Here is a 25,465-nt window from a genome sequence, read left to right as displayed (position 1 = left end):
CTCATGAAACAACTGTTCCACAGTATTCCCAGAAATCTGCGATTGCAGTCCAGGCTATCTTAGGTTAGGGGTTTAAGTGGCACCTCCTAGAGACATTTGGGTGTCTTCCAAGTTTAAATTAGGTTTGCAAGTGTTTTGCCGAGGACCTGTTTCTCCTCTGCTGCTTAGACAACAGCATCATGGTGTCTCCCAAAAGTCTGGCTCCAGAGTAATCTGTTACACAGCCCAGGGGCAGCAGGGAGTCATAAAAGAGCCACATGACAGACCCTCACAAAGTCCCTATCACTGTGTGGGAAAGAAAACAGAGCTTTATAAGCTTCTCTGTGTGCACAGGCTGTCTCTTGGAAGGGTCTCTTGGACAGGGGTTTCTATTAGACTCTGTACTCATTTCAGAGAAAACTTGCCATAAATCACCGAAAAGGACAGCGTGTTTTCTTAACTTCATTAGGACAGTGGTTGGAGGACTGTTAAGAGCACATGTAACGTTCAGTCCAGTCTCTAGATGTTATCACAGCCATATAATGAAAGTGAGGTATTGGAAAGGTTTGTTTCTTTCTGCATTATGTGTACTTTGGAGGCAGCTTTGTGGGCCTATCTGATGTTTCAGTGATGTTTTCCTGGGGCTCTGCCTGGGCTGGTTTCCAAGGGGACGATGAGAGGAGGAAGGGACTGGTTGCTGCCTCCTTGTCTGAGCTTTTCCCAGGGACATGTTCAGGCTTTACTGGAGAGCACACTGTGATTCGAGTGCTGACTGTAGCATGAAGCTTCCCATTTCTCAACCTGCGTGGTGCCAACTTGCTTGTTTGAGCAATGCAGTGATTTAAGTGCTAGTGCACGATTTCCCTGAATTACGACCCAGTATGTCTGCACTCCCGTTACCTGTGCCTGTGCAGGGGAGCTGGACTCTGCTCTGCTGCACAGTTCTTCATGTGCAAGGTGCTGGAAAACTTCCCCAAACTACAATTTTCATGAATTGGACCCTGAAAATGTTGCTTATAAGATGTGTATACATCATATACAGAGAGAAATTGAGCCTGTTTTCTGCATAAGTATCCTTTCTTCGGCTGGTTCTTTACCTGCTGAAACAAATGTTTTCTACCAGTCAGCATCAGCTTTCAAATAAAGGATCACTCTTACATCTCATCTCCCTTGTATAATCTTTATTATCTTGTTATTAAAAGTTTTTGCCATCTGAAATCTCTCAAATGCCACAATTAGCCTGCCACCTAATACAAACATCCCTCTGAGATCCTCTTAGCAGCATATGGTCGATAGCATCATTTAGGGAGCTATGAGGGTGGAGGAATTCCGAAGAGCATCGCTGCTCTGTATCAAGAAGCAGGGCTTGGCTGCCAGTAATGCCCTGGCACAGTCAAAATACCACGGTTTGAAAAGCATCCATCCACAGCATTCATGAATAAATGGATTTCAGTAAATCAAGCTCATTTGAAAAGGTCTTATTACCGTTTGGTCAGACAGAGGTACTGGTTTGGTCAGGGTGGAGCTCACCAGTTTCTTGAACCTGTAATAATAATAATAATAATAATAATAATAATAATAATTATTATTATTATTATTAAACTCAGTCTTTTATATTTACACTTTGTAGTAAAATGACAAATATCACATAGCCTAGATTTCTTAAAGCAAGATGTCTGTGCTTCTTTGCAGACTACCTGAACATTAAGAACTGACCAAAATGCAGTAAAGGTGTGGGTAGTATTTCCCTTGGCCATAATACATTTTGTATCAGGTTGTGAAAGAGTCACTGCTCACTATTTTTAGTATATAATGCCAGTCCAAAGATGATACTGCATTTAGTAATTTACAATGCTTTACAGTGGCTTCCTAAAACATGCTTGGCTGTATTGGTATAGGTGAAGCACCTCTACAGCAGCGGTTCCAGAGCAGTCAGTGCACAGAGATGTCTGGGGAGAGAGCAGCAGCCATCTGAGAGAGCTGTTAACCGCACACAGGGAATAACAGGACAAATTTCTTTGCCTAGAACTCCAGTGTAAAAGGACGGTATTGAACGCCAGAGTAATCGGCTAATCCACGGCACCATAAATGTGCATCCACATTAATAAAATACCCAGGCCAAATGGCAGGGCTGTCCTTTCGTGTGGAACAGACTCTAAGCTGACAGTGAAACAAGGACCTGTTTGATGTAGTGTGGCATTATTCCTTCTCCTGCAGCTCGTGCTGTTATTTATCTTCCACTTGCAGCTTCTCGCAGTCAGTGAGCAGAGGCAATTTCTTGTGTGCAGAAAAAGAGCTCGTTCAGCAGCCTCTAATCTCTTCCTGTGGGGCAGACCCTATCTTTCTTTTTCAGTGTCAGCAAAGTGGCTGGTGGTAGTTTGGGGAGGTCTGAACTGAGCAGAGACTGTGCTTGGGAGAGCTACCTGCCCAGCCTGTGGGTGAAAGAGCATTTGCCACCAGAAGCATAGAGTGGCACCTCACCAGAGGAGCAAAGAACAATGGGATCAGTTCCACATCGACTTACCCACCTGAACTCACAGCAGTTGTACAGACAGGCTTTCAGCCAGGTTGCAGGTTACCACAGAAACAGCATTCCCAGCTATAACCTATTCCCACAGGAAGGATGGTAGCACTTTTTCTGACTTTTGTTCATTCAGCTGCTCTTCCCCCCAAAAAGAAAAACCTTTGTGTGCTTTCTTGATTCTCCATAGAATTTTAGGAGCATCCACTGCAAAAGGGGTCATGTCCCTGCTTGTAATTAAACAGACAGATTTAGAGCTTGCTGCAAACACTGATTAGATTATTGTTTTTCAGCCCTTTAAGATAAATCTGCATGAATTCATGGGTGTCAGTCTGAAGGAGATCTCTTCCATCTCCTTAGCCCAGAGCTAATGTCCTGTATCTAGGATACAGCAGTAAATCCTACACTCTTCTAATTAGCCCTACTGCTTCCACAGAGCCTGTCTGGGGAGCCCCCTGGTACTGGGAAAGCTGGACTACAGAAGTGTCAGGGGAGCATTTGGTGATGCAATGCTCCAGCATCACTGCCCATCCTCTCTGAGGCTGGGAGTGTCCAGAGACAGGTGCTGTTGCTGCCTGTTGGACCCCATCCCAGGTTTACTTGCCTCCTGCAGCCCCTCACAGCCCACACAGCTGCAAGCAGCATTTTGGGATGGTACAGCCAAGGTGCTCAGTGTGGCAGTAGAAAGGTTGCTCTACCCTTCTTGCCCCTTGCTCCCAGGTGTTGTTTTAACAAATGCTGGCCAAGCCACGTTGTGCAGGAGCAAATTAACCCCTGGTTGCTGCCCTGTGCTCTGCAGCCCCAGCAGCAGCAGTGTGGGCTTCCCCCTGTGACAGCAGTCATGTAGACGAACACAAGAGTAATTGTGTAAAAGGGCTACTGGGACAGGAATGTGTTTTCTCTCTCAGCTGCTCCTGCCAGCTCACAGACATCTTCCCCTTGCAGGGCCAGGCTGTGACAAAGTGATGTCTCTTCCCACCACACTTGTCTGCCGGATGGAGCGACTTCTCAGTGTGTTCTTGCTGCAGTCTGGTGCTGCTCAGTGGAAGATGCCAGGCTTTGCACGGTGTCTCTGTCCATGTGTCCCGCTGAGGTGGTAGCACACAAAGCCAAAGGGAGAGCTGGAGGGCAATTAGCAACTCAGAGGAACAAACCACAAGTAGTTCCCTCAAAACAAGGCAGTTGTGGTGATGCCAAGGCTCCAGCATCTCTTAGGCCTTCAGCATCTCATGCCAGTAGCCATGTTAAGTGAGTGGCAATGGGTTCAGGGCTTGGCCATTAAAATGAGTGGGATGCAGAGCTGTCTGTAACTGGGAGTAGAACATGGTCCTCACACTTTAGAAGGAGTTTTTCAACTTAGATCTGTTCTTTTAAAAAAAGCCATGTGTGACGCACTTAAGCTGAGGACATTCTGCTCAACAGAGAGTATCTGTGAGAATTGACAATACCAAGATTTGATGTCAATTATAACTGCTAGAAATCTGATTGCAGTGTCTGGCAGGTTATCTGTGTAATAACGGGTATGCTGTATAGGTTGGTTAGCATTTTTGGGGCTCTCTGCTCTAGTTCTGGGGAAGAAAGATGTCCTATCTGCCTTTTGCTTCCTTCTCCCTTCCTTTAATATCTAAGCTTGGGTACACTGACTTACCAGAGGGTCAGAAATACCATAAAATTGGACCATATTTATCAGAGACAGAAAAGATAGAGAACTTTAGTAAGAATGCACAATAGTGAGGCTAAGCAGCAAAGACCATTTTACTTTGTCATAACACAAATGACTGAAAATATCTCACCTCCATTATGCAACTCAATGGTAAAACCTCTTTTTAAATGTTGTTTTTCAGTTCTGGAAATGATAGAGGGGAAAAAAAATGAAAGAATTCAGTGAAGGGTAATGAAAATTATTAGAGGCACTGAGAAACTTTCATATGAGAAGAGATTTAAAAAGATTAGGCCTGCTTGGTTAAGACAAGAGATAAATAAGCAGAGACATGATGAAGAGATGTGGGGTAATGAATGGCACAGAAGAGGCAGACCAGGTACTTTTATGTGCCGTTTTCCAAAATTAAAAGCTGAGGGAAGAAAGCTGTGAAAAAAAACAAGACAAAAATGTGCTTATGATAAAAAACAACAACAGACACATCTTCAATATGTTTTCCGCAGTGCCAGCTTCACCTGTGGAAGCCTCTGTCGCAGGGAACAGAGATAATGAGCTTAGGAAAATTATGAAAAGGATTGGGTGCTCTGGGGAAAACTGTGAGCCTAGTGAGAGGAAAAGGGAGTTCTCTTGTAGCTTTGAATGGAAGCAGGATTCACCAGTTGGCACGATTCCAAGGCTGATGAAATGATCTGCCAGCTTCAGTGGGCTCTGGGTATTTATTACACACAGCTACCTATGTGCTGTGTATAGACAGTGACCTGCTGCAGCTGCCTCCAGTGATCACTCAATCTCTCAGACAGGATGAGCAGCCAGGATCTCTCCCAACATGTTTTCAGGGAGCACATCTTTTCCAGCGTCCCTGTTTTCTCACCATGCAGATCTCATACAGGGGCAGCTCTTGGTGCTTTGCTCAGCCAGGAAAATTTAGTTCCTCTGCTTGACTCAGTTATGTGGAAGGATCATGAGAAGCTGCAGCAGGTCAGATCCAAGGTCCAGCAAGCTCTCCACCCAAAAATGTTCAGTGGCACATACCTAGAGAAGAATATTTGATCAGAGTGAGGAAATACAGAGAAAACATGCAAGATACTTCCGTATCCCACTTCTCATCTGGGAAGTGCCTTAGCCAGAGACTGTAGTGGCGTTAACCAGTCCTTGACCAAACCTGGCAGGGTAGTCCATGAATCAAAACAACTTTTGGCCAGGCATCAAGGAAGTTATTCTAATCTTTCTTTAAAAAAAAAAACAAACAAAAAAACACAAATCTCTGCCTACTCTGGTATAAGAAGATCTCGCTCCAAAGAGGCCTAATTGCAAATTAACACATAGTCTTTCCTTTACAGATTTGGAAGCAGGCCTTTTGTATGTGGGAAACAATAAAAATTAAATAAGATTTTTAAAATGTCTTCTAGGTGATAGTAGGATTGTAACACATCTGCTGATCTTCTCCATTAGTCTGGTTTAGAGTCCTCAGACAACCTGGTGGGCACTTACTGCTTAGTGAAAATTCCCAAGTTTCACTAAACAGGCAATGTTTAACGACTAGTTTCCTCCTTTTATTTTATTTGAATTTCTCTGATTTTGAACTAGGACTAGCAAGTCTGGTGTCCTAAAGCTGCAGAAATTAAAAAAAGGTAGGTGCGAGCACTAGAAAGTATTCAAATAAGACTTGATCATTCAAGTAATGGCAGAGGTTTTCCCTGTACTGTGGTTGCAGGATCATCTGCACATGAAGCAGAAGACAAGCATTTTGGGGCAAAGTGGATCTTCTGCCTTTTTTATTCATGCAAAGTAAATTGCACCTCATAACTTTGTGGAACAGATTAGAAAAGGGACCTGTGTTTGAAATCTGTGAGGTGGCATCTTGCAGAAGCTTTAACCACATTACAGGCTTTTTTGAACAGGATTAATTTCCTGTGCAGTAATCAGAAGAGTGTCTCCTTTCTGTACGTATCATACCTTAGTTCTCTTGCCTCAGTGAAGGAAGGCTTTGGTTAATCAACACAGTTTTAGAAGTGAAGCATCATCAAAAGACAGGGAACAAAAATATGATCATGCATAGTTCCTGTCTCAATTAAATTTCAATATTTATGGTCATTGAGTCTTTTCCCTGGGGTCATCAGGCAGTACATCCATTCCCTGGGCAGAGCACACTGAGAGGTGACGCACCAGGCTTGAAATAGTTGGTTATTTATGTGCCTAAATGCCACTTAAAAATCTGAGCAAAGATGGCTTGGACACGTTTTCACAAATTAGTCACTCACTGATAAGGATAGAAAAAGAGTAATGTACAAAACTTACACCTCTAGCTCTCTGTATTTGTAATTAGTATGTTTTCTACTTCAGTTCACTGTGTGCATTTTTCCCTGAGTTGGTGCATTTGATTTGCTGTGCAAAGGAACAATGTCAAGGGAATCATTACAGGATCTTTTCAATGCTTTTCTCATAGATTCAGAGAATACCTACTGACAACCTGAAATCTTACTTTGGAGGTGCTGGATATCCAGCTGCTTCCTTGGGCTCCATTTTAGGGAGCTTTCTTTCTGAAAGCTTTGTCCTAAATAAGTTTTCACACCACTGACAATGTGTGACTTGATATATTCCTGTTTATTCCACTAGCAATAAGGCAGTTCCATGCTGTGGAGTAGTTTGGGATCACCTTCCAGGAAAACTGTGACTTCCTATCACTCCTGCCATTAAGTTGTTTACCTGACGAAATAATTTAGTGTTACTCCTCTGTATAAATTTTGATCTAATTTTTTTTTCCTTCCGTGGTCTTATAGCCAGTGCACATGTCTTGAAGGGAATTTAAGGGGAATTACAGTCTTCCACAAATTCCTGTTCAGCAGTAGGTAATTTCTTCAGGCAGCAGTTAGTTCAGCCTTACAGCACCTCCTGAGGGCTTGGGGCTACCTACAATGTCTTTGTGACAACTCTCCTGGAAGAAGAGCAGCCACCTCACTGAGCTGATACATCTGCCCTCAAAACCCCACAGCTTTTTAGAGAGCATTTCTGTTGCTGTGATTGGCAACTGTTGTCAGAATTACAGTCAGAATTACAGTCAAACAGTCTTCCTAATCCCCACAGGATCTGTACGTATTAATAATTTGTGAGTTGCTCCCACTAACATCACTAGGATTCCTCAAAATAACTAAATTTAAGCAAAATGGACAATATTTTGGGATTTGGACCTGTCTGTGGAAACTGTGAGATATCTGATCCAAAATAAATTGTTTTAAGATAATTGCAGTTTCCATTGCTATAGCAAACAGCTTTTGGTGGCTTCAGGAAATACCAGTTTTTTCAGTGGGTCTTCTCACACTGGTGATCTAAAAGCTGTTATTTTTGATAATATTAAAGTTGAAGTATTCCCATTTCGTAGTGTTGATATCACTGCACATTGCAGGGTGATGATCCAGAGGATACACCCTGGAACTTCACATGCCAAGATGGAGAAAATCAATCTCTGTTAATAAAAAAGGGCAGGTTCAGTGGCACAGAAAATCACTACTCTGGAGCCTTAACGAGGCTCCTTCAAAAATTCATGATTATAGAATGGAATCCTGGGCTACATTATAGTCCTGAAAGAAACTGGGATATGGAAGAAAAAAATATCCAATTTTCATTAAGTGGAGAAAATAAAGAATAAATCCCATATGCTGACATAGTCATTGATCACAAGGAGTATAATTACATGCTCAACATGTAAGAACATTTTCTAAGTTTCCCAAGTCCTCAATACTTTTCCTGAATACTTTTCAAAGTTAATTTTTCTTTTCTTGCTGTTTACTCATGCTTCTAGCACTAAATCCATCTGAATAAAATTTATGATTGCTCTAATCAGCTGCTGTAGGGCAGCTGCAGGACACTGAACCCACTGAACAAACTCAATCTTGACCTAATGACTTAAAATGAAGTATTTGGTGATGGCCCCTGCTGATGGTATCCACAATGCAAATACAGTATGCAATAAATAGCAGAGAACAAACATCTTCATCCTCCTTCTCTGCCCTGTGCATACAGCCATCCTGATGAGAGGCTCCTATGATATCACAGAATCTTGAAGACACTAAATACCTTCCTTAAAAGCAGATTTCCTGTCTTCTGCTTATGGGGAGTCTGAATTCCTGCATCACAGTCATTTGGGGCACAAGATAATTAACTGGCAATCCTGCAGTGTGTGATGGGTGTGCAAGGTGTGATGGCTGATAATTTGGATGGTCTTTGGCTTGAAACATGGCTTTTGCACTATTAGAACAAGAAGAATTCCAGCTTCATTTTTACGGTATTTCACCTTTCAGGCTTGGCATACCTGTAATGAAGACTGGATTATTTTAGATAAAATCTAGTCAGCTTCCTGGAAGTATAGCCACTAAGTATATGCTACAAGGCTGTTTACCATATTATCATGCACCAAATTATTCTTTCTAAATTATTTTTCACATATTTAATGCAGCTGCAGATTTGTTCATGAAGGAACCTTTCAATAGTTCAGCTGATGAGCTCAAAACTAAGCAGCAGCTCCTGACAGTTCATCTTCTTGCTTACTTAAGCGTGGCTGAGTCATGACTACAGTGAATCCAGCACTTTCTTTAGCTTTTATTTATCATTCATTCATTCATTCATTCAGTGTTAGGGTGTATGTGTGAGGGGCTTGAGTGAGCGCAGTTTGCTGTCGTGTAGGTACCTTCATCCCTGACTTCTGAGGTAAGCTGAGATTGGAATAGTTCCACACAAACACTTAAATTTCATCTGTTTTGTGTAACAATTTATTCATAACACGGGACTTCCTGGAAATCATTTGAATTATTTTCCTTGCAAAAATGGACAAAGGTGACAGCTGAGAGAAAGGAAAAAACTGACCTTAGAGTTAAACACTTCTTTGTGTTTATAAATTTTCCATAGGATTGACTATATGAGCTGGAAAAGATAAGTGTTAATTGGGGCAGTCAGCCCTCTCCCACCTTTAGCTTGCTCTTCCTCAGTATATTAATAAAGAATTTGCAGCAGAGATAACATAATGGCCAATTTGCACTTACTGCTCTGCACTGTATTTCAAATTGATGTGCTCATAGAAGTTCTGTCCATACCCAGTTGAGTTGGCATGTGGACTTGCCAAGCTTAGGGAAGTACCTTTTAATTGTAATGCCCCCATGCTACCATTCCTTATTCAAAGCTTCACTCTGCAGTTCTCCTCCCTGGCTCTTTTTGTAATGAGTGGGAAAGACACACGTTGGATTAAACTAAAGGCAAGTGACGGGTGGGAACAAACTCTTGCAAAAGGTGAGCAGCTGCTTAGTATTCAGGAGCAGGCAGAGCACTTGAGCTCTGTGGGAGCTGTTTATTTGGCAAGAAGGATGCCTTTCCCTCTGTGCAGCACCTTTCTGAAGCTGCAGCCATGGCCAAGGAATTAAGCAGGTATCATTTAAGAGAAAGGGGCACAATTCTGTGCCAAGCCAGTCAGAGAAATGAGGTGGTCTTGCTTTAGTGCCAGAAAAACTGGGAGGGAATTTGCCATGATAACTGAGCACAGTAAAGAGATGTGTCTGTTTCTGTGCCCCACTGTTTGTCATGAGAATCCACCCCTTTGTAGTTCCTGCTGAGTTTCAGGGTGAGGATTTTGCCTGTGATGCTCTCAAGGATATCTGGCACACTGAGCTGCACCATGTGGACTGGTCTGGCTGTATATGGGCTCAACTGCAAACTCAGCTGCACAGTACTTCCACCAGGGCCAAGGGAGAAAACAGGAGTGAAGGAGCTTTTAGTGTCTTTTTTTCTGTCCCTCTGTTCCAAGGGACTCTGTGAGCTGCTGCTCATACCGAGGTTAACTTGCTTCCTAAGAGAGCCAGGGTAAATGTTGTGGTTCTGTTTGCAATCTGACCCTCTGCTGCTGTGTACAAGCAGGCCTTTGTACCCAAAACAGCTCCAAATTACTGTACATAAACCACAGTCTTCCAGTGAGAGCACTGTAGTTTTTCCATTTTGCTGCTAATTGCAATAGTCTTTGTTACTGTGGCTGGTGCTGGGCACCAACAGCGAGGGAAGGCTTTTATGCAGAAATCTTACAAAAATGCAGTGGCTGTCCCCATTTGACAGCAATTGAAACCAATTGTCAATTAACTAAATAACAGCCAATTAGCTTGAAGGAAAAAGAGAAGAAAATTGCTTACTTCACATTCTTTGTTGAAGCAAATGCCAGTCAAAGTATGAGAGCTTTTTTCTTTCTCCTATGGAGACAAAATGGCAAAAGATGTGCAGAAAAAACACAGTGGTGGGTTTCTATTTTTTTTTCTAATACCGTCTTTTTCTCACATAAGAATATTTGAGGAACTAGATAAAAACATCTTAAGCTTCTGAGGCATTTAATTTCCTGTAATATTTAAAAATCAAAATGACAATCATTATACAAGCACAATTTTTCCTCCTTTCTTTCACGCCTCTGTAGCACAAGGGCAGTTCTCTGAAGCTGGCTGCCTTCACAAGGGAAGACCAGCAAACAACTGGCTGCTCTGTGGTGTGATGACAGGCAGGACTGTGATGTTAACATTTGCATCACCAGACCAACCCTTCCTCTTTCATATTTTATGAACATCTAGACTCCATAAGTGAGATGTTCTCAGAACTTGTAATGTTAAAAAACCTGGACCACTTAGAAGCCTTAGGAAACAGCTGAGTAGTGCTGTCAAGACTTGTGGTTTGGTCTGAGATCCCTTTAAGACCCGTGTTTCATGTCTGTATCTTTTTTTGAATTTGGGCAATAGTGCAATGACACTGGTTCAGTCAGGATCATTGCACAGGGAAAGCCAGCCACACCACTGGCAGGAAGAAAAAGGCTCTGTCCTGGTTTATTGCTCTATTAGCCCAATACCATCTCCCAAAAAGAAGCAGGGCATTTCAACATGAAGACTAAGGCTCGATCCTGCAGGCTTCCAGCTGTGGCTCAGTCCTGGAGCAGAGGTTAATGTCTGCAGTGGGACTCTGACAGCTGGGCTTTCATGGATGATACGCCGGGCAGAGAAAGAGCGTAGATTAGACCAAGAAGGCAGCTGCTACGAGCTAATTTAATATTGCTGGGTTAGTAAGAGACAACCATTTATTCATGGCATATTGGCTTTGAATTTTTATTTCACTTTCCTCGTAAACAGTGAAGGCCAGCAGTTAACAAAGGTATTACGTGGCCTCACTTCCCGCCCATGAGGCTTGACCACAGCTGGTCCCACGGGGTTGACATCAGGGCTACATCTGCCCAACATTGATTAGCTGCATCGATCAATAAATCTTCACTTAGACTTTATACTCATCGTTCAAAAAGATCTTAGAACTGCTCACAGCATCATTTCACAGGTTTCAAATGGTGTTACTGATTTTTTAATACTTTTAGGACCCATGTTTCATAGCTGGAGAGGTATGTCTTTTAACTATTGGGAAAACAATGGTTATTGGATGCTTTCTCATTAACTGATGCGAGATTCAGCACATCTGTTACTTCCTTACAGGAACATTTTACACCTGAATGCAAGTTCAAAGAATCAGTATTTGAAAACTACTACGTGACATATTCTTCAATGATCTACAGACAGCAACAGTCTGGTCGGGGCTGGTATTTGGGTCTTAACAAAGAAGGAGAAATAATGAAAGGAAACCACGTGAAGAAAAATAAACCTGCAGCACACTTCCTTCCAAAACCATTAAAAGGTAATTGCCTGGGTTCACTCCATCCGTCTGAACTGACACTGACCTGTGTTAGAGGTGTTTAATTGCTGTGTATTTGTATTTGCAGGGTCTGGCTACTTATTTAACAGGAGTATAATGTTCTGTAACATGCTGTTAATCTAACCAGAGCTGCTTTTTTCAGGTTTTTCTGCATTACCTCAGCATTTCTCTAATTTAACCAAATACAGTTACTGGTAACCAGAAACATTACTGGTTTCTTTGTGCCCAAAGTCAACACTGTCCCTGTTATAGGTAATGAAGGCTCATCCTGAAATGGCCCAAACATCTGCTCATAGGCCATTAATGACTTGCTGTATAGCTTGTCAATTTGTGCTTCCTGTTACAGAAAGCTTGTTTGTCTGGTTTTGCCTGGGATAAAGCTCAGATGTGCTGTGCTTGTTTAACTGCAATTAAAGTGGCATCAGCATATGACACTAAAGGTAATAATGCATGTGGCTTACATATACCACTGGGTATTAAAAACCAGGACATACAGTCATCCCAGTTAACTGAGGGATCTGAATCAGACTTGTGGTCAGTCTTGGCTCCCTCTTTGGTCAATGCCAAGAGGGAGATCTCAGTCGATGTATAAAAGTGCCTCCTTTTCTCCAGAAGAACTAACTTCCATATGCTCTTTCCCTAAGAGGAATGAAGCCTTCCATTTCTGGGTTATGCTCTTAGGTAGCCTTTTAAGGCAGTGTTCTTTTGAAATCAGAGAGGATATTTCAAAGGTACATCACCCTGGGTGGATGCTGGTCTAGTCTGGCATTCTACATTTAGGACTAGGTGCTAGGCAACTGATGCCAAGGTTGATCCTCACTTCTAATGGGTGTGAAAACAAAGGAAACAAAAGACTCAAAATCCATTTTCACGCTTACCTGCTTAGGCTACATGTACAGGTAACAGGTCAAATCACAGCTGCCAACAGTGCTAATTCATGATTAATAAGGAAATGTTGATTTATATTAGCTTAGGTCTATCTTGTAGAATTTTCTAATTGCAGCTGGTAGGTGGGTGGTTTAACTGGAAGAGGGAGGGAGGGAGGAGCTGTGGTTTTTCCCTTCTCTAAAATGTCAATCTGTTGAAGACAACCTCAGAGACCCTCAGGGACTGTTTGAAATGGAGAGTTCTACTTGCCATGGTTTTTCATTCTCTCATTACATTGCATATTTTCAAATGAAAAATCCCAACATTTCACAGCTGGACTTTGCACCCACAGACTGAGTAGCCCATGACATGTGCTGATGTGTTGCCTCTTTTTTGCTTTGCAGTGGCAATGTACAAAGAACCTTCTCTCCACGATCTCACAGAGTTCTCAAGATCGGGAAGTGGGACCCCAACAAAGAGCAGAAGTGTTTCAGGAGTGCTAAATGGGGGTAAATCCATGAGCCAAAATGAGTCAACGTAGCCAGGTTCAGGCAAGCCAAGTGCTCTCTAAACAGAACCTTACCTCTGGATGCAGTTGAATTCTTACTAGCAGTCTTTCATCCAAACATTCAATTGCCCAGGACAAGCCACTGAACTTGCATAGGTCACTCGTTTATCAGCCATTAGATCTACTGGTTGTCAAAGGATATACCCCAATTATGTAGAATATGCTTGTGCATATCACAAGGCAGTTGGATAGCCAGCAAACATAACTGCGGAATAAATCTCGGAGAAGAAATGTCCAGCTCTTTCTCTCTCTCACTTTTTCTTTCTCTCTTTCTCTCTCTCTCCTATGCTTTGTGGAATCCGAAACAAAAACATTTCACAGCATTCACTGCTGATAAGAATTTGCTTTCCAACTCAGAAAAAGACCACTTTTGCTCTTCAAAGGAAATTTTAATGCTTGTATGTTTTATAGGGGCAAACAAAAAACAAATATGTAAACTCTGTTGTTTCCTTGGCTTACCGTTTTATATCTAAGGCTTGATAAAAAAAAATGTATCCTTTAATTTGGAATAGTGCTTTTTGATTTCTGAACTCCAATGGGTCTTTAAAGCTATGTCTTTAAAAAATAATAATTAAAAAATCAGGGTTGGAACTGAGAGTTGGTGTCTCAGGCTCAAGCAAACAGTGTTCTTGTGGTTTTAAACACAATGAAATATAAATTTTTATAGATTTGTAGTTTCTGGTAAAGTTCTTGTGCTAACCCCAGTCTGTAGGAATTGAATTGTTTTGTTATCCCAAGTGGAAGTTAACAGAAAGGGATAAAATTATCCTCCAGTGTAGATTTCTCTTAATTCCATTTTGTGTGTCATGTTAAACTATTGTTGTGGCTTCTTTTCTAAAGACAGAAACTGTGGAATTAAGGTGACTTAATTTTTTTATAAGAAATGTCTTATTTGTAAAAGTCCTTTCACTGTAACGGGCACGTGAATATTGTGTAGGAGGAAGCGTTAGGACAGGTTACCCCTAAACAACATATACTTATACATGCTATTGGAAACAATTGTTTAAAAAATGTAGTTAGGTTTCCATTTAGGTCATCATGTCTGTTGCATGGGAGAAAGTTGGAATATTGGCATAGAGTTGCATGATGTGTAAGATTTTGTGCATTAATCATCGTTGGATTCTGTGCTCCAAAACTGAATTAGTTCTGTACAGGCAGCTCTCTGCCTGGTACAAAAGAGTTGTTTATTATTTGTTGTATACACAACCATGCACTGAATAAACTATTTATATTAAGATGTACTTTTTTAAAAAGCTTATTTGATTAAATGCTGTACATCCATGATTAATTTAAAGGGAAAAGGGTTGGCAATTAAATTAAAAAGTTATAAAAGATACTGTAATTAATGTTCAAAATCTTTCTGTGTGATGGGTCATTCCCCTGTAATGCCATACACTATACAAATTAGAACATGTTCTTTCTTTTGGATATTTTTAGAACTGGTCTTGTGTGCCCAGTTGAGATACTCAAAACACAGTGACAATTAAGTGCCACAAAGTCTTGGTAACGACCCCTCTGCCGTGCGCTGCTGGAGCCCCAGTGAATTGCACTTCTCTGCTTTGAGCTTTTCCAGCCTCTCCGTGTCTGCCCTCCCTGTTAGACTTCCCATAGTGCAGCCACGTAGCGCTACCTCGCAGCAAACCTCCTCGGAGCCCCCAGCACAGAGGTCCCAAAGAGATCCGGGAAGTCCAGTCCTGCTTGCACCTGGATGATGCCCAGTGTTTGCTGTGCATCACTGCAGGTACATTTATCAGCCAGCTTTATCTGGTCTTGAGGGGAAAAAGCTCCCATACCTTCCGCCTTTGTGCACATGCTCCGGAGAGAAAACATCCCTCTCTCCTGCCTTTTCTCTCCAAAAGCATCCATGAAAACTTTTCTCATCTACAACATCCAGGAAGCTCTGACAGGTGAGTTTCACTCACCAAGGTTTTTCAAGAAGTCCTAGTAGGGACAAGTTTTCATCATGGGTGGCTGAAGAACCAGAAATGTTAGTCTGAAACTAAACCAGCTGGGTCAGTGCTTGGCATTTTTTTAAGGTTAGGGCTGAGAGAGGAGGGAAGGAGATTATGTTTCAGATCAAACCCCCCAGATTCATCATTTTGTGGCAAATAGTAGAGAGGTAAAGAGCTCTGGCCTACTGAGCTCCCATATTGGAGCAGGGTGTTGCTGTCCCCAAATACCACCTGTTGACCTTCAGAGGGCCCAGGGGGCCCCAGATTGCCCCTTTCCATAGGGTGAAGAAAGTGGGAGCACAACTAGTGCCATAGAAAATCTTAAAAAATTGAAGTTGTGGTCATGATTGCTCCAGAGATTTCGATAACTCAGTGGGTCTGGAGCATCTGTTTCCTTAAGTATGGGATGCCCTTGGGAAACATTTAACTCTCCAACCCCTAAAAATCAAATTTATTGGGTTACATGTTCCAAAAAAGGAATCTGAGTGCCTTAGGAACATAAAACCTGATTTAAAAACAGGCATATCTGTAGCAAAGCTAGTTCAGTGCTGAGTGTTTACTATCCTAAATATAACTGGAGCTCTGCTGCTTTACTTTATAGCTGCAGTCTTCCTGTTATTCTCCATTCCAAGTACTTCCAACCCTGAAGGTCATCTGAAGTGAAAGGAAAATGTTGGTCCCACAAATCATCCCTTCTGAGGTCTGCAGTCTGACCCATCTTTTGTACTGACATTGGTGTCAGCTGTGAGCATTCACTGCCAAATCTCTAGTTCCAAAGCTCTCTAATATACCAAGCTAACAAAGGCCACTCTTGGATGGAGATGAGAAGAGAGATGTGGTGACAGATGAGAGAGATGTGGTGACAGATGAGCCATAAACAAATGTTTCTGACAATTATATTAAATTTCTTTCAAACCTGTTCCAACAGTAGTTTTTCCCTCAGGTTATTGAGGACTGAAAGCACAATAATCTTGATAGAGTCCTGATAGTAGACAAAAGCTCATGTACTTTATGAGGAAAGTGGGGTATTATACCCAGGGCTTTACATGTACTCTCTGGAGCCAAAACTAGGATTTAATAAGGAAAATCAGAGTTAAATGTGACTTTACAGGCAGTGAGTGAAGGTGACCTTCTAGCCCAGTGAAGTTAAGACAAGAAAAGAATGTGGCTTCATCAGAGGACCAGGCTAAGGAGTCAGACTCCAAAATATATATTTATCTTTTAGCACTCATAAAGTAAGAAGTTACACAGATGTCTTCTGGATAATACTTTCCTTTAAGAAACCTGCTAGATGTTGGGAAGATGTCCATTTGGATGGTTATCTAACAAAAGAAAAATTATACCCACTGGTGAACCTGCTTTGCTCTGCCACAGGTACAACAGCAGAGTGCAGTGAGATGCACACCTGGAATAAGAAAAAGCCCATGGGCTGTCTGTGAGCCACTGACCATCTGCAGAAGATGGTCTCAGGCCCTTCTGGTATGGCCAAGCAGGTGACTAATACTTTTCACCTGCAATTTCACTTGGCCCTGCCTCTCCAGCAGTGCTGCCCACAATCCAAGCAGCACACCTTGGTCCTGGAGTTGGCTCAGGAGGTGTAAATCCATCACAGCAGCTTTCTGATGCACCTGGGCTTCACTTGGCAAAGTGCTGAGCCTCCACAGGGGCTGTGCAGAGACATTATGAGAGGCTGACAAATGCTACCTGCCAACCCAAAAGAAAACAGGTCACCCATGAAATTGGGAGGAATACTACTAGGAGCATAACTACTATGAGACAAAATTGCTTCATTTTTGTGATCCACCTGTCAGAGCTGCTTTCTTGGAGGCCTCTGCAGGGGGCTCAGGCACTGCTGCTTGGCCTGGTTTTGGGGTGTGAGAGGGTGGGAAGAGCTCTTCTCTCTATCTTTCTTTTTTCCTTTTAATTTACCTCATGCTACCTCATAGCATGGTTGTACCTCCGTAGCCACTTGCTCAGCCATGTTCATCGCTGGCACGATGGAAGACAATTCCCTACTTCGGGAAAATATCTCCAGGTTAGCCCAGGGAAGAACAGTGCCCCTTCTGCAGCACCGTCTGGTGTCCCCACCACTGGTTTCCAGCCCACAGGCCAGGTTTTCCAGTGGGATAAAGACGGTGTAATGAGCTCAGGGATGCTGTGGTACGCCAGGCCTCTCCCCAGCTGAGCACCAGCATGAGAGCCAGGTCTGGCAGAGCTCTGCTGTGTCTTGAGTATCTCTGTGTGGAGACCAGAGCCAGCTCTAATGGGTTTAAATGTCTCCCTGACATATCCTTGACCAGGACACTTTTGCAGAACAGAATCTGTACGTAACAACCTCCTATCTTCTAATAAATGATTCTCTCTAAAACAGACTCCCTCTTGTCTTGGCTCTAATTTTTTTATCACTGCAGATGTTTAAGGGCTCTACAGTGCACTACACCATCACTTAGCATTTCCTGGGATATAGACCCTTCTGACATTGTATTTTTCCTCTGTTTTCCTGAACCAGAGAGGGGCAACTTGAGTGGTCAAGCCAAGACCAACACAGATGGATCCTTCAGTTTTCTGTATGCTTGACGTGGTCCATGAAGCACACAGAAAGTGTGATGCAGCTCAGGGAATGGCTACTCTAAATGTTGGAGCTTAGTTTCCATGGTTTTGTCCGACTTTGCCTCTGCAAAAATGACATATGAGTATGGTAGAAAGCCTATTTAAAATAATTTGATTTCTTAGGGAAAAGACCTGCCATGCAATTTAACCTGAACAACACCAGCTTTGGCCTTTTTTCAGCTCCTTTGGAAGGGTGATGTTCTTGAGAACATAAAATTCCCCATTCACCAAGTAAATTTTTAAGAAACTCTCTTCCCTGGCATGAGTGAGCCGAGCTGTGGGGCCCTGTCCTTTCCTGGTTAATGCCTTTTGGTTCATGCCTCCTGAAACAAGCTGGGTTTTCTGCTGTACAATGGCTTTTATTGCTGATTGGCTCCAGTAGCAGAGCTTACCCTGCTTTGAGGACATGCCACATCAGTTTGGGGGGCAGTCGCCTTAGGCAGCTCCTCTCAAGGGGAAGTTTAAATATTAAAGGAAACCCCAAATTTGAAACATGTTTTACATTAATCAGAGAAATTGATGTAATAAATTATTCCATTTCATCAGGAACTAGAAGACAGTTTATAGGGTTCCCTTCAAAGATCATTATTAATGATTTGAAATTTAAGATTCTTAAATACCACATATGGAAAATTACTTTCAAGCACTCGTAGGCTTAACTTTTTCCCCAGATATGTTTGGCATGTCTCACCTAAATTCAACAACTGGAAGGCAGGATGAATGCTTTCATGTCCCACGGGTTTCTCAGCATCACACGTTGTCTGTCACACTCATTTTCTCAGCTTGTCCTGTTGCCAAGGACATGGTCAGAACACCACCCACCACCAAGGGCCATCACATCTGTATTTGGAGGAAGAGTTCTCCCTGTCCTGGCATTTGTTACACATAGAGCTGGTAGATGTGATGAGATGTTGATCAGGGCTGATCTGAGCTGTCGATGGCATTCTTTGGGGAACACACAGCAGACTGGCAGCTCTTTTACACTCTGTCTTTGCTCCTGCGTGGAGATAGCTCAAAGCAGGCTCCCAGGGGAGCCTGGGGTGATATTGGGGGCTCTGCAGAGAAAAGAACTGCTCAGGCACTGACAGTGAAATGCTATTTCTTGTGGCTGAACGGCCGTGGCAGCAGCAGCACTGGGAGGACCATGGCTGGCACCTGTTAAAAGTAATTAATTAGTGAATAGACTGCAAAGCTCTGAAAAGTAATTTGTCATGATTCTTCACCCACACCTTAAAGAAATCTAAGACATAAACAAAAGCCCCTGTAGCAGTGGGGTGAGCAGATCATTCTTTCACCCTTCCTTTGCATATTGATGTAATTCAGTTGTTGGACCTGGTTATGCAAAGCAGGGCCCAGCACTTGGAGTGAGGGTAGAGACTCCATTGTCCAAACCTTTGCAGCAGGTGAGTTTCATACAGACAAGAACTCAGAGGTCTTTTAGTGTTTTCAAACAGTATTATATCTAACTTGAGGGAAAACCTATTGAGGTCTGAGGCAAAGTCAGTGAAAACTATCTTTTTCAGTGAAAACTATCTTTTTTGTGAGCTCAGGATCAGCCCTACAAACAGAACTTCGGGGAGACACATCTGGGGAAGAAAGAAGTTTTCAGACACCCTCTCAAAAGGAACAGGGAAAAGAAGGGGTTTAAAAGAGTTTACATGAATTAGTGTTGTCCTCAGAAACCCTGCAAAGGACACTTGGAGCATCCCCAGTGCTGTGTGCACTAGGGAAGGGATTATAGGGATAAAATGCCAGAAGGAGAAATACTCCTGTTCAGGGGGGTTTCTGGTGACAGTGCCTTCACCCCATGTTCTTCCAGATCACTCTAATGCTCTACCAAAGATTTTTTAGAGCAATGAAGTAAAAGTTTCACTTCCTTTATGATGAAAAGGACAAGGCCAATAAAGGGAGGTGAAGGAGAGGATGGAGCCTGAGGGTCAGAGAGTGGGGCACATTTTACATGAAACACAACAAAACTACTGCCATTCACTGAGTTTAGCAGGACTGAGCTCACACCCTGACCCACGACAGTACAGCAAAACGAGACACAGTTCAAATTCCTCTGTTGCAGATGTCTCAAGGCCTGATCCTAATCTCAGTTGCAGAATACACCAAGGACTGGTAAGTCTGGAGTCCCATGCTGGTTTGAAGTTCCTTTATCTACACCAGCAATTCACTCTACTGCTGAAGGACCTCAGACATTACCTCATGCATAAGTAACAGTGTTAATCTATGAAATATTTTTAGATATCAAAATTAACTGGTTCAAAACTTAATTAATCCTATTTCCTTCTCAAATGATTTCCTTCAAATAGTACTTGAAATAGTTTTACTTTCCTCCATTGTCTTCCTAATGTACTCATGAACTTTTCCTTCTGAGCTTCTCCTTCTTTTAATTGTCTGCTCATCCAACCATCTCTTCTGATAATTGAGTTAATAATATAAAGCAATCTTTAAAAATTAAACTTCTTTTCTTGTTAAACAAACACAGAACTTTTGTTGTTTTTTAAAGGGGTGTTTTTCTTTTACTTTCTTAATTTAAAAGAACAATTACTGCCTTTGGAAGTAGTGGCAACATTTGGTAATTCATCTGCTTCAGAGTTGGTGAAAATATTACTTTGCATTAACCACAAAGGTTTTGCATTAGATAATATAATAAGATTAACTAGGGAGTTTCAATCAGTGGGTCTTATAATCACTTACTCAGGGTAGACTGAGAAAAACAAAGAGCAAAGGAAATCATAATGCAGTCAGAAATATGGATGTTGCTCTTACCAGCTAGTGTCCTCTTCTGCTTGGATGATCCCCAAGGCTCAGCCTACGGACACATAACAAATCTTGTCTTCCTGGTCACTAATGCTTAGTCCTTGTTTCCTTTTATGCAAACTTAATCAACATTCCAGATGCACGATATGGAGGCTGGGCACGTGTCAGCCTCCCACGGCAGGTCTGTGGCATCCCTGCTACCAGGCAAAGCCAGCGTCTCACTGGTGTTTCCCCACAGGAGGTCACTTGCTGAGGGTCCTTCTCAGTGTGGCCCCTCACAATATGCACTTTGCAGAGCGGGGGACTGTGCCTCCCCAGTTACACATCTGGCTCCAGCAGAGCTTTGGCAGCTGCTCACCCACAGCAGAGCACATCCCTCCGTGACAGGTTACTGAGCCAGCTCTAAATCATTGTCATTTTCAACAGAAACAAAGGCAGAATTCTTCCATCAGACAGACAGCAGGCCACTCAGGGTTTAAATTCTGCTGAGGAGGAAAATGTCTTCACACAAGCACATTGAAATGTATTACCATAAACACACACACAAATATGCAGGAAAAATATAAACACACATAGAGACACATATATAAATACATGCATATATACAGATAGATAGAGAGATAGATAGATAGATCTATATGTATCAGTTTATGATTGTCATATTAGAGTCCCCTGGCAAGCAGCCTGAACTGGTGAGAATGGGGCCAGCACCAGGAAGCTCAAGGAACACCTTGTGGTGTGAAGTGAGGTTGGAGCACACAGCAATCCACCTTGCCAAGGCAGTAAACTGGAAAATGTTTAGGAGATGAAAACCCTACTAGTCTTTTTCATGCAAGCACTTTCACAAGCCAACCTTCCCCTTGTTACTGGCTGACTCATCTTGTGAGCAGGAAGGGAATAACCCTTTTACTTCTTTATCAAAGTTTGCAGTGGGAAAGATTCTGATCAGTCAGGGTGAAGTGCAACAGTGAAGAATTGCTCAGCAAGGGCATAAAAGAAGAAAGCAGACTCCAGTCCCTCAGCCACAGCAACAGGGAGAGGAGACAGCTGCTAAAACTTCACAAAAAGCTGCACAAAGATCTCAAGTATTTGAAGACTGCCGTGGAAATGCAGAAGGGTTTAAGCAGCTGACAAAGACTACAGAGCTGGAGCTTGATGGAGCTTGCCAGGCAAGATGAGACAAGAGGTGGGGAAAAGGTTAATCACCAGAAGGGTTAAAGGAAATTAAATGTATATGTGCAAGAAAGTGCTGGGAAGAGAGAGTAGGCCTAGGAATAACCACTGAGTGGGATGGCATTAATGATGACTCAAAAGTGGTGAAGAAGTTTTTGAAAGTTGGGCTGCCTACAGATCTGGGCATTTGTCTTGTACCAAAAGTCTTCATTAAATGCCAATAAAACTTCCAGCCACCAGGTTCTGAACCACCGAAGCTGATCTCTGCTGTGATTGCCCTCCTGCAAAATGGATCTGAGAGGAAAAATCACTGCAGTTACAGAAAGGTCAACCAAAACGAATGAGCTCATCAAGCCCAAGTATATTGCATCCTGGAACAAACAGGGGAGCGGCTGAGCAGCGGTGGCTTTAACCAGTTTTATTTTTGTCCAAACCGTGGGATAAATCCATGTAATTTCTTTATAACAAGAAGGAAACCATGGATTTGTAAGCTGGATTTGTAATCTGAATTTGTAATCAGATGGCTTTGTTAGTTCACGTATGCATTGGATAACAGTGCCCTGCCAAATACCTCATCTGTGCCCAAGCGGACTTCAGGCCATCACTGTGAATTTATCTGCAGAATCAACTAAGACTTTAGCAGCAAATATGTACATTCCAGTGTCCCATAAATTCTCTTAGAACAAAAACATCCTAATCCAAATTACTCAAGTACTATCTGCCCTTCTTAAAAGTGAATGCTGTGCGATAAAATAAAGTGATGCATGCCTAAAAGTGCATGAAAAAGAGAGCATGGGTAAAAAAGGCAAAGGCAAAACATTTTAGGCGTGAAAAACAATTGCACATGGATTACTTTTAAAGTCCTTTTTCCTATTAAAAGTAAAATCTAAAAAACCATGTGGAACAGTGGAACTGCAGATTACAGAGAGACATCTGGACCATGTGGCCCCGACTTACTGCACTGCATGTGCTCAGAGGGGCTGAAGAAGATAAAGAGACAAGGAAATTTGGCCTTTTTTTGAGAACCTGATGAACAGGTTAATCAATTAGAATAATTAATTAGAATAAGGATTTTCTCCTTCCTATATAATAATGCATCAGGGGATGAATAACACTGGAAGTCAGCTCAATTGTGCACAGCTTGGGAGCCCTGAGCTTGAGTAATGGATCTGATGGCCACAGTCTAATCTGGCTCAGCTGCCTGAAAAAGGGGCTCACTATACCTGGGATTACAGGTATCTCAATCAGAAAGATTTGTCTCCTGCCTGCACAAAGCTAGCATGGAATGCAGTGCAGTAAAACAACACATTATACTGTTCCCAGTTCTCTCACTGATGTCAGAAAATGACCCAGCCAGTGAATTGATGAAGGAAAATGTGCTGTTCTTCACATGTGTTAATGTACCCAGGTGTTTGGGATAACCTTTACAGTTCTTCATGCATTCATCACCAGCAGCCAAAGAGGATGGTAAAGTGAAATTCCCTGAAAGAATCCAGCCTTCAGCCTCAATGGCCAGGCGCTTATTTGACCAGGACCTTAACATATTCTGATGAAGAAGCTGTCAGACCACTTAGGGAGCCATGCTCTGTAAGTAACCATGATATTTAAACCCCATGACCTTTTAAAAAGTGTAGGATCTGGCTTAAAGGGCAACCTTCCTCAAATAAATTACTCTGAAACCTCTTAGGTCAGATTTTTTTTAAAAATCCATAATGGGCAGACATCACATTATTTTACTACAAGGAGATCAATCATCATATCTGGCAATTGATTTGCAAGCTACATTTATTTATGATGTGTTTATACAGCCCCATGGACACCCTTATCTATTATCCAGATCTCAAGGAGTTACTTAGTGCAAATACATCAATGCAATTTATCGATTAAATTATATAAATACTCTTGGAGCTTGGACAGGTGAAAGTTTCCAGAGTCATTCTCAGGTCTCTTGTTTATGGGCTGGAAGCTGGCAAATTATAGTCTAAAGGAAGCCAAAGACTCTGGTGAGCTCAACGTGGACCCTGCAGCTGGGCTCCTGTGGCTACCTGTGCTTTCCTGCCTGATAAAAGTCCTTGCTGCAGTCCAAGTGAGGGGAGATGGGTGAATTGCTGCTCTTTTGACCAGGCTGCAGGAGATCTCTGCAACTACCTGAAAAGAGGTCTCTCCTCCCATGTAACGAGTGACAGGACAAGAGGAAATGGCTTAAAGTTGCACCAGGGGACATTTAGATTGGATATTAGGAAAACTTTTTTTCACTAAAAGGGTTGTCAGAAGTCCCCATAAAGCCACATCACTGTTTTCCTTCAGCCCCTTTCTTTAAAATTCCCCTTGTGTGCCTGATCAAGAAGACATTGCATTTATCCCGCCATCCTTACCAGAAAAGTTGTGGATGCTCCATCCCTGGAAGGGTTCAAGGCCAGGTTGGATGGGATTGCAAGCAACCTGGTCCAGTGGAAGGTCTCCTTACTCATGGCAGAGAGTGGAACTAGATGATCTTTAAGGCCCCTTCCAAGATAAACCATTCCAGGGTTCTATGATCTTTCTCCATTCACCTCCATCTGGCTGCTGTTTCTGGTCTTGTACCCTGGGAAGTGCTTTGGGCCTCTGCTGTGACCAGGCAGTCCAGCTGCCCACTGCAGTCCTGCCCTGGCGGTGCCCAACGACACACTGGCACTAAAGCAAGCAAATAAATCATAAATGCACAGATATATCAGCTCCTGAGCATCTTAAGTTGAACACCCCAAATTAATTCACATTCCTGACCGAATCTTTCTGTGCTTCTGTTCCTTATCTATGAAGTGATAATGTTTCTCCCCTGCCTTACTGGGCTTCACAGAGACAAATTAATTAATAGTTTGCATGTGGAATAAACAAACATGACAAGAGTAATGAGTGTCACAGAAAAAAACCCAAACAAGTGGAAAGAGTATTTCATCTTTGCAGCAAGGCTGAACAGAATGCAGTAAACAAGGGCTGGGGCCACACACTGGATGATGGGAAGAAAACAGATTCTTGAATTGCTGCCCACTGATTTGCATCAGACAGGCAGGTAGGGCCGCCTTGGAAAAAAACAGCATTTGATCATATAATGAGCCATCCCTGGAAGCCCAGGAAAGACACTGCATTTCAGGATAAGGCTTTTCCTGCTTCTCGCACACTTGACTTTGGAGTTTGAACACTGTCATATAAACTTGTCTGTTAGCTTATATAATTTAATAGAAATTTAATAGAGTTTATGAAGCTTACGTGTGCTATCGCAGTTGCATCAGGGGATGGGTCCTTTGAAAGTGCATTTGTTAAATGTGCAGTGGTTCAAATTATCCTGACAAATGCAAAACAAAGATCTTACATAATTCACTGCATCTGGCAAAGATAAAATTTTACATGTCATAACAACACGTATCAAAAGAATTATGTAAAACTCACCCGTAATTTAAAATGTCACTGGAATTACTCCATAATTAGGGCAAGGTCTTTATAAGGCTCCTTGTGGAAGCTGAAACCTCTGTGACAGAGACTCAGTGGAATGCATACAGGTAAAATACAAGAGTAAGACATTGTACTTACATTGTGGTGGAACTGGAAGTGCCAATGCCTCTGTGTCCAGCAGCTGGATGTGGCCTCCACACTCTGCAGAGATGCTCTTGCCCAACACCTGG

The 25,465-nt window shown here is 42.4% G+C and overlaps 1 protein-coding gene and 1 long non-coding RNA gene across 12 annotated transcripts in view; one reads left to right on the top strand and one right to left on the bottom strand.

The window, feature by feature from the left end:
* FGF13 (fibroblast growth factor 13) overlaps nt 1-17,629 on the top strand; it is a 313,357-nt gene extending 295,728 nt beyond the window's left edge. For all 11 annotated transcript variants that reach the window (XM_064670076.1, XM_064670075.1, XM_064670071.1 and 8 more), the window contains 2 exons: nt 11,654-11,852; nt 13,142-17,629. In XM_064670076.1, coding sequence (XP_064526146.1) covers nt 11,654-11,852; nt 13,142-13,278 — 336 coding nt within the window. In that variant the 3' untranslated portion in view covers nt 13,279-17,629. The remainder of the gene's footprint in view (nt 1-11,653; nt 11,853-13,141) is intronic.
* Nucleotides 1,151-24,968, bottom strand: LOC135421512 (uncharacterized). The gene is made up of 3 exons (XR_010434038.1): nt 20,643-24,968; nt 18,559-19,022; nt 1,151-5,192 (listed from the first exon to the last, which is right to left on the bottom strand). It is a non-coding gene; the product is annotated as an uncharacterized LOC135421512 (long non-coding RNA).
* Between the last annotated feature and the right edge of the window lie 497 nt (nt 24,969-25,465).

This window comes from Pseudopipra pipra, chromosome 13, assembly GCF_036250125.1.
Source record: "Pseudopipra pipra isolate bDixPip1 chromosome 13, bDixPip1.hap1, whole genome shotgun sequence".
Classification (NCBI taxonomy): Eukaryota; Metazoa; Chordata; class Aves; order Passeriformes; family Pipridae; genus Pseudopipra; species Pseudopipra pipra.
Note: the sequence above shows the minus strand (reverse complement) of the source record. Positions and strands in the feature narration are given on the sequence as shown.